General features: G+C 41.8%; 1 protein-coding gene across 1 annotated transcript in view; it reads left to right on the top strand.

Annotated features, from left to right (window-relative positions):
- Nucleotides 1-380: 380 nt before the first annotated feature.
- The window catches only part of PRKAG2 (protein kinase AMP-activated non-catalytic subunit gamma 2), a 231568-nt gene continuing 223425 nt past the window's right edge, over nucleotides 381-8523 (top strand). Inside the window, exon 1 of the mRNA XM_069859281.1 lies at nucleotides 381-554. Within this exon, the coding sequence (XP_069715382.1) occupies nucleotides 462-554 (93 nt within the window). The 5' untranslated portion in view covers nucleotides 381-461. The remainder of the gene's footprint in view (nucleotides 555-8523) is intronic.

Genomic DNA, 8523 nt, shown 5'->3' with positions numbered 1-8523 from the left:
GCGGGGGATCCGCGCTGCCTCTCCCTCGCCCCAGCGCCTTCCCTTTTTTTTTGTTTTTTTTCGGGGTTTTGTTTCTTTTGGGTGTTTTCGGGTTGGTTCCCCCCCCACCACGCCGGGGCCGAGGGGGAGGAAACTTTCTCACCCCCCCAGGATGCTCCGGATATTTTTGAAAGGGCGGAAGAGTGAGAAAGCGAGCAGCGTCTGTGAGGGCATCTCAGACTCTCGAGAAGGTCCTCTCTGACACCTCTCTGCTGGGATTAAAGGCCGGAGCTGGAGAAACTCCTCCCCTTCCCTCGGCTTCTTCCAACCCACCCCCCCCGGGCCATTAAAAAAAAAAAACAAGACAAGAAAAAAGAAAATAAGGAGCCTGGAGTAACTGCGGCCGGTGGGACGGTGGGGAGAGGTGGAAGAGGAGCCTCCCTCTCCAGATCCATCGACCAGCACGACGCCTGGGTGAAGGGATGGGAAGCACTGCCATGGACAAGAAGAAAGATGCCTCCAGCAGCAGGAAAAGCTCCAGCCAGAAGAAACTCATGCTGCGAGTGCACATCCCCGTAAGTGTCTCCCTGCTCTTCCTCCCCTTCAGCAGCTGGCGGGGCTTGGGCACTGGGGCATGTTTTTCTGTGACTTGTAGCCAGCGCTGCTTCTTGCCGCTAGTTCAACAGCCCCAGGTTTGGCTCTGGGAACTGTCCGTGCCTTGTGGCTGAAGCGAAGTGTTTAATCTGACTCTTCCCTCGCTTAAAACTAATCCGCGTCTGAATTTCCCAGGGCTGGGGAGCCCAGAGCTCGCTCAGATTTGGACACAAGCAGATGTTTATTGCCGAAAGAGAGGGACAGTTGTACTGCCAAGGTGCAGCCCTCCAGTCTGTTCACTGACTGTCTGTTTTGTATAGTCACACTATAAAGAAACATGCAAGAAACTATAGTATATAGGTACCGAATAACCTCAGACCAGAAGTTTATTTCTAGTGAGTACTAAAAGGCTGGATGACTCTATCTTCAGAATTTACATGCCTTTCAAAACTTTGATTATTGTTTTTCTTTACTATTAGGATGTTCTTGTTGTCTCTGTAACTATTTAGGTTTTTATTCTCTGTTCCAAAGTGCTTTTGGTTTCAGTATTTCTGGCGAGAAATGGCAGAGTCCCTGTGTCTCTCTGTGCTATTTGTTTTCTTTCTTTTTTTTTTTTTTTTTTCAAATCTCATTATATAAAAGTGGGAAGCAGTCCTGCACGTGTCTCTGTCAGGCCACCAGGGAGCAAAAGGATACTTCTGGTTCTAAGTTTTTCCTTTGTTTTAGGAAAGAATAAGAAGTCAGAGCAAATTTATTAGGTGTCTTGAGTATGTGGAATAAAATGGAGGACAACTACATGGCTCTTCTGCAGATTTTGTTTTTCTCTGGAGAGGAATGCAAGCCCAGGAGCCTAAGCCAAACTTCTGGAGCTGAGTGCGTCCAGTACTAGGAGAAAAGGGTCTGTTCCTGCTAACATGGGTGTTGCCTATGCATTTGTGACTGGAGTTTTTAGGCAGTAATCTTTGCAAATTACCAGTAGTACTTCACAATAGCAATGTAAAATACCAAGAAAATAAGATGTACCACATCGAAGAACCACACACCCTGTGCACCTTATTTCTTCCCCGCTGCCTGCTGCATTGTCGCTGCCATCTCTTTCCATAGCCCCCCACCTCTGACTCAGTCTGGCCGGACACTTCTCTCTGGCTGCACCTCTGCTCCAGGCAGTTGAATCTTCTGTCTGCTGAAGAGCCACAGGTAGTTTGGGAGAAGCTGCGGTTGCTGGAGGATTTTGAAGGATCCATCTGGTGCTTTTGAAATAACCAACTCTGACCACACCAGTACTTAACAGCAATATTCCCCATTTCATTGTTGTGAAGCTAAGGTGGAAAAAGTGCTGAAGTAACTTGTCACACTTAAGAATCATTGACAGGTGAAGGCTAATCTGTTCTCCTAATTGCCTCCCTAAGCTCACAGACAACCTTTCTTCATGAGAGCTGCTTTAGTTCTCTCAGATTGAACATCATTAGTAGTGGGCCATAATTCTTCATATTCATTAATTCTTGGCTTCTTTGCTATGCAGTTTGTTACCTTGGTAGTGGTAGTTATTCAGACACAAAGCCTGAAAATGCCTGATATTGCACTGAAGTCGAAACAAGTTTTATTGTTCACCCAGTTGGAAGCAATTCAGAATTTGGTGATGAGGTAACAACTTCCATCCCTCCTTTATATGCCCAAAATATGATCCTTCTATTCCATTCTGCATCATTCTAGCATCCTGAAATGGACTGTTGAAGCCAGGATCTTTCAGGTTGTGCTCACAGTTTTGGTGGCTTTCTGTTATCTGGCAGAGTTTAAATACAACTGTGCTATAAGAAAGAACATTTTTCTCATTCTCCTCGTTTGATGGTGGAATCTGCATTTGAAAAGATTCAGACTGTTTTTTTTTTCCTCTTTCATAACGTTTTCTTGGCTGTTGTTTTGAAGCATCATTCCTATTATTTCAGTGGCGCCTGTCAGTGTAGCTGTAGTTGTCAAGGGTGCTTTCACCAGACAGTAATTTTTATTTTGTTCATCCTCTTCTTTGTTTTGCTGTGAGGTCATATTTATTGCTGATACATGTAATTCTTGCTCATTGAGATCTTCAAATTAGGAACAAGAGAAGGACTAACAAGGTCCGAGTAGGAAGGGCGAGAGGAGTCAGTTCTGAAAGAGCAACAGTGGGGCAGGAGGGTACTGTTGTGATGCAGGCTACCCTGAAACATAACAATCAGTCACATAGAAATGCTAACTGAAAAGTATGACACATTGTGTAGAACAGGAATAATGTAAAATATGCTAGAATTAGGTTACAGCATTGTGGCATAATAGGCATGTCTGAAAAGAAAGTTGTATGGTTTTCTTCCCTCTCCCATGTATTTTTATTTTTATGGTTTTGCTTGTGACAGTGGGAAAAGAATGGATCAATATAAGAAAGCTGGGTTTATGTCTTGCAACACTGCTGGGCATTTCTCAGGTACAGTTGTCTCAAGCAAGAGCAAGAGATGACATAAAAGGTCTGGAAACACTTTATTTTTACCTTTTCTGTGATCCATCTCCTTCAGCACAAGTGGGTGGTGCCCAACTGTTGCTTCTGGGAATCATGGTAGAGCACTAAGTTCCTGCCAGTTGGGTTTCCTGGCTGCTCTCAACTTGCCATTCAGTAGCAAGAGTGAATACGGACGCTGTACTCTGTTAGCATGGCAGGGAAGTATTTGCTAAATTGCTGGACTGATTAAACAACTTTCTGGGTTTGTTAGTTATTTTCTTTGCAAATACGCAACTGACAAACAAGCTAGTAATTAAGATGGACCATAATATAATTGCAGGAACCTTTGTAAAGTAAAGGTCATAGCACCTCCGTCTTTCTCAGCAGCATGTTCTGAAGTCTTGAAATTAGAGGTGCCTAAAAGGAAATTTCTGGTCTGAATATCCCTGCAAGCTGCTACAGATTAGGATAGAAACCTTTGCTCTCTAGATGCATTACATCTGTAATATGAGGACATTAGCTTTATAGAATTCCTTTTTAAGCCATTAGAAGATAATGCTTGTGCATTGCTCTGAACATTTAAAAAACTCTGTTCTAAGATGGGATGCAATTGTCTGCTGAGTAGGAGCTCACGTTGAGATCACTATGTTCTTTTTTCATCTTGCAAAATTGATCCGTTCTAATGTTAACATTACCATTGTAACCCCATTTTGCTGTGAAAAGAGGAGAGATTCCACTCTTGCCTACTTTGAATTTCAGCTGGGATAACTCAGTCGGTGCCAGCAAAGTTTAGTTGTGTTTACAGTAGCACAGCTGAGGGCAGAACCTGTCGTGAGAGCTTTACCATGGCAAATGCCAAGCACCTGCTGCTCCCAGCAGGTGGGAATTGCAGAACCTTGGCACTTCTTTGGATTTTTCCCAAATACATTGCAAGGTGACTTTTTATTCAAAAGAACAGAGATTTTTTTTTTTTTCACAATAAGGGCAAAAATAACATCTGCAAATGAATATGAAAACATCTTTCAGTTCAGTGAAGTGGCTGTTGCCTCTGGTACTTCAGCCCTGACGGCAGAGTTGATGCAGTAGAAGGATGCTCTTGGAGATCATGATCCTTTATTTTCAATGTCACACAAATAAACATCTCTGCACTGTTTCTCCCATTTCTTTGTCAACTTCTGCGATTCTGAACAGACTCTTCAATGTGCAAATTTATTGCTGTTTCCAGCCCCGTTGTTATGTTGGGATGCCAGGCTGAAACATCAGATGGTTTAAATATTTCTAACCAGATAGATGACAGTGATGTTCGGACAGCTAGTGTTGGCTCAGGCTCTGCCCTTCCATCTTGCTTTCCACACTTGCAAAGTCATTAATGGCTGCATGCCTGATGAATCGCTGTGAAATGATTTTGTTCTGTCAGTTTTTGTGGGATGCTTCTTGTCTCCTGGTCATTGCTGGGTGGGCTGATGAGAACAGCTCTTCAGTTTAAAGGTCACTTTAGGAAGCTGCAGATGAGGAATGAGCTGGTCAGTTGATGAGAGAATTAGCTTCCAGTGTGATTAGGAATGAAACAAATTTTGATAGGAATGGTTGGACTCGATGATCCGGTGGGTCTCTTCCAACCTGGTTATTCTATGATTCTATGAAATGCTCATTTTCTTGGTAAAAGGAGGTGTGGGGAGAGGGAGGCAGAGGAGAGACAAATGTTTCCTTAAAATTAAAACTGCAATTGTCCTCCCCCTTGCTCTCATAGGGCAGAGTCTGAGTTGTCTTGAGCCTCCATGGCCTTGAAGTTTAAATTTGGATTCCTCCCTAAAGGGCTGATATATCAAGGATCTGAAAGGACAAGAGGTGTTTGCTCAGGAGCATTGAGATTGCATTTTGAATCTATTTGAAGGAAAAAAAGGAAGAGTTCATGTTTGCAATCATAATAGCTGCCACTGTAGTTAAAGAAGCTCATAGTCTTTTTGGTTTTAAAGCACAATACAAACTGATCATCAGCTTATTGAAAAGTACTGCTTCTTTAAAACATCACTTTTTCTGTTAGTGGTTTTGCTCCTAAATGGGCTCATCCAACCTCCTTTATTTATACCTGTGTGCCCCATGAGGACTGTGGACTTGGGGGAATGTGAATTTCCCTGGAGGAATAAATGTGGAAGAAACCTCACAGAAATGTGGATGGTGAGATTCTTGTTCTCCTGTAAATTACTCACACTGTGCTGGTGTGGGAATTACTGAAAGAGAAGAGAATGTCATACTCCTAGAAGGATCAAGAGTGAAGTGGAAACAAGTGATCTCCATCTGGGAGGAGAACAGTGCATGTTCACAGACCTGCAAGGTTCAGCCTGTGCCCAGTTTCACCTGAGAACCACGTTGTATTTGAGGGAGCTGCTCAGATATGACTGAAAGCAGAATTTCACCCTGAAGACAGGATTCAACAATCATTTTGATGATGATCTATGGATAATCATGTTCTGGCTCGACAGGTCTGATGGAAGTGGAAAGGAGCCAAAACTGTGTCGGCATGGCTGTTGGTAGACCAAATTATGGATATTCATGTTGAGTGAAGTACCACACGTAGTTCTCATCCCTTTGGAAAAGAGCTGAATTTTATCAAAAGGCATCCCATGTGCAGGAAATAGTGAAAGAGCAGAGTTGGTTACAACTGAAATGAGGCATCAAAGTGACATCACTAGCAGACAGGAGGTATCACAGAATATGTCTGTCTGGCATAGAAATAGCCCCTTTGTGGGCTACGTTACCCTAGACTGATCATCAGGCTTTGACAATTAGCCTGCTGTCAGGGCCTGATCTGGTTGCAGAGGACTGCTATCTCATTTTTTTTGCTGTTGTTTGCTCTGTAGACACACCACAAGTGTTAGGGCCACAAGTAGGGAGATGTATGTATGTCTTCAAAGACAAGAATTAAAAACAGCTTTACTACATCTTGAATGGATTGTGGTTTTTTTCCTTGGAAAGGAGAACTTATGTATACACAGAAATAAAAGATGCCATCAGTAAATATAAAATATTATTGGTGATTTGTTGGCATGGTGTTACGCTACCACTGAACTATTTCTTGTGCTAAGAGTGAGTTGAAATGCTGGACTAGATGACAATTTCTGCTGCAGACTGATTTTTGTGCTTATTCTTTAGGTGTTTGTGAGAACTGGAATACAATGTTTCAGTTTAGTGTTTGCTTCTGTAATCCCATCTCTCTTAAATTGCTTGTAATTAATTACATATGAAATCTTTACAGCATGAAAGCGTTATTTACGCAGCAGAGAGCCAAAACACAACATGGTACTCCAGGTTTTGACATTGAGGATTCACAGAATGGTATAAAGGCTCCTTTAAATTTTTATATAATTTAGCATGACAGTAAATTACATTATGTAAGCGTGACTTAGTGGGATGCATAGCAAATGCATTGCAGTATGGGTTTCATGGTTGTCATTTATATCACCTTCCATGATTGTTCAGAGTCTATGGTCGTTATTGCAAAGGGTGCCTGTGATCATCTGCTCCAGGACCAGAACCTATGTCATAAGCTGAAGATTTAATCTATTTTTGCAGTCAGAATGATAGAGGTCGATGCCTTTTTTAAGCTGCTGGTGAATACCTTCATAGATCTGGAGTTTCATCAGGAGGAAGAGTGTGCATTATATGCATTATTAGCTGTGTTATGAAGCCTTTATCATAATTTATTCACAATGGGCATTGTGCAATTTTCAGTCATTTTTTTCATGTTGATAATGCTGCTAAAATGATGAAAATAAGAAAATGCTCAGCTTCCGCAAGGTGAAGAAATAAAAACTGAGTGGTCAGAGTGCTGGCTTATAGCACTACAAAACAGTATTTTCTGGCTCAGTTGTAGACTTACTGGTGGTCTGTTATGAATCAGTGAAGTTTGGTTTGTGGAAGCTTGTTGATTCCTTTGGAAATGTTTGGAAACATGTTTTCAAAGGAATTAGAGAAATCAATACTTAGTAAGCTAGATTGGGGCTAAAATTTGAATCCAAGCATGAGGAAACTTTGCGATGAAGACAAGTTCTCCATAGAAAATGTATAGCTGTAAGAATGTAATAAGCTCAGCAGGTGCCATTAGCATTGCCTATAGCCCGTCTGGTGGAAGGAGATTGTTACCTTCATGCTGCCTATTTTGAATGGACTCTACATGGAAATCAGTAACGACACCTGGAATTATGCACTTAACATTTTGACATGTATCACTATGACTCTATTTTTGCTACCTAGGCATAATCTTTGCCGAGTTTCCACAGATTTGGGACTGTTCTATGTCTTTAAAATAGTTGTGTGTTTGATGTTTGCTAAGCCTATGTTGTCTTGGTTTTGGTGATGTGGCCATTAAAAGGTGTAACTGCTAAGAAGGGGTTTTACAGAATCCTGGAATAGTTGATGTTGGAAGAAACCTCTGGAATTTACCTTGTCCAGTTCTCCTGCTGATCCTGCGGTCAGCTATAACAGGCTGCTCACAACTGTATCCCATCAGATTTTGAGTATCTCCCAGACTGCACTTCATTGCTCTGAAGGAATGTATTTCAGCAAGTAGAAGCTCATTGAGACTAAACATTGTTCAGCCACTACACAGGCACACCGATTTTAACTCCAGAATTGGTTGGATCTTGTCCCAAAAGCCTAGAATCCACCTGGAGAGTGAAACTGGATTTGACCATGTAGTGTAGAGACATCTGGGAAAAGCATGCTCTGAGATGAGAGTAGAAACTGGTCACAATGGTCCCAACAAGGCATGGGGAAGAAGGATAGAGTAAGGAAGAGATAAAAAAAGATGCTTCGTCAGTGTTATCACAATATCTATGGGAGCTTGCCAGCTTCTCAGCAGAGCGTTGCATCATCTGGAATGTGGTTTTCATCATGTGTTGTCATTCCTTTTGCATAAATTAATTAGAGGGGGATTTGCTGTTACTGAGTATTAATCGTGCCTTCTGCGTTGGAAGTATGATCTAAACCAAGAGGCATGAGGAAAGGCACTAAATCATCACCTAGCTATCTGAATGTCTATCTGCTGTATTGCCTGAGGCTAGACAGAGGAGGGTCCTTGATGTAAGCTTTACATTGATGAATGGCTGGAGCTCGAGGTCCACAAAGAATATTTCATACATGAAGTACAAAGGAGTAGTAATTTTTGTTTCACTTTTTCACTGTTTTAACATGGTGGCTGGTAAACTCTGATCTGCTTTTAACTTAACAGTGTGCCATATGTAAATACTGAAGCATCTTATGGGATGTTCTTTCTATCCACAATTGAATGCTGTTGAGCTGGATATCTATGAATGCAGAAGGATATGTATGTTGGTAAAGCCAAAATCTCTTAAAGCTTTAAAGCTTCAATGGATGTTATAGACAGGAGATGTGTGAGAGGAAGCATTTTTTTCCCTGAAGTACCCGTATTCAAGTAGAATGTTGGAGTTTAAGCAACTTTCTTCATGCTGTATAGGACTGTG

This window comes from Phaenicophaeus curvirostris, chromosome 6 (assembly GCF_032191515.1).
Source record: "Phaenicophaeus curvirostris isolate KB17595 chromosome 6, BPBGC_Pcur_1.0, whole genome shotgun sequence".
Lineage (NCBI taxonomy): Eukaryota > Metazoa > Chordata > Aves > Cuculiformes > Cuculidae > Phaenicophaeus > Phaenicophaeus curvirostris.
Note: the sequence above shows the minus strand (reverse complement) of the source record. Positions and strands in the feature narration are given on the sequence as shown.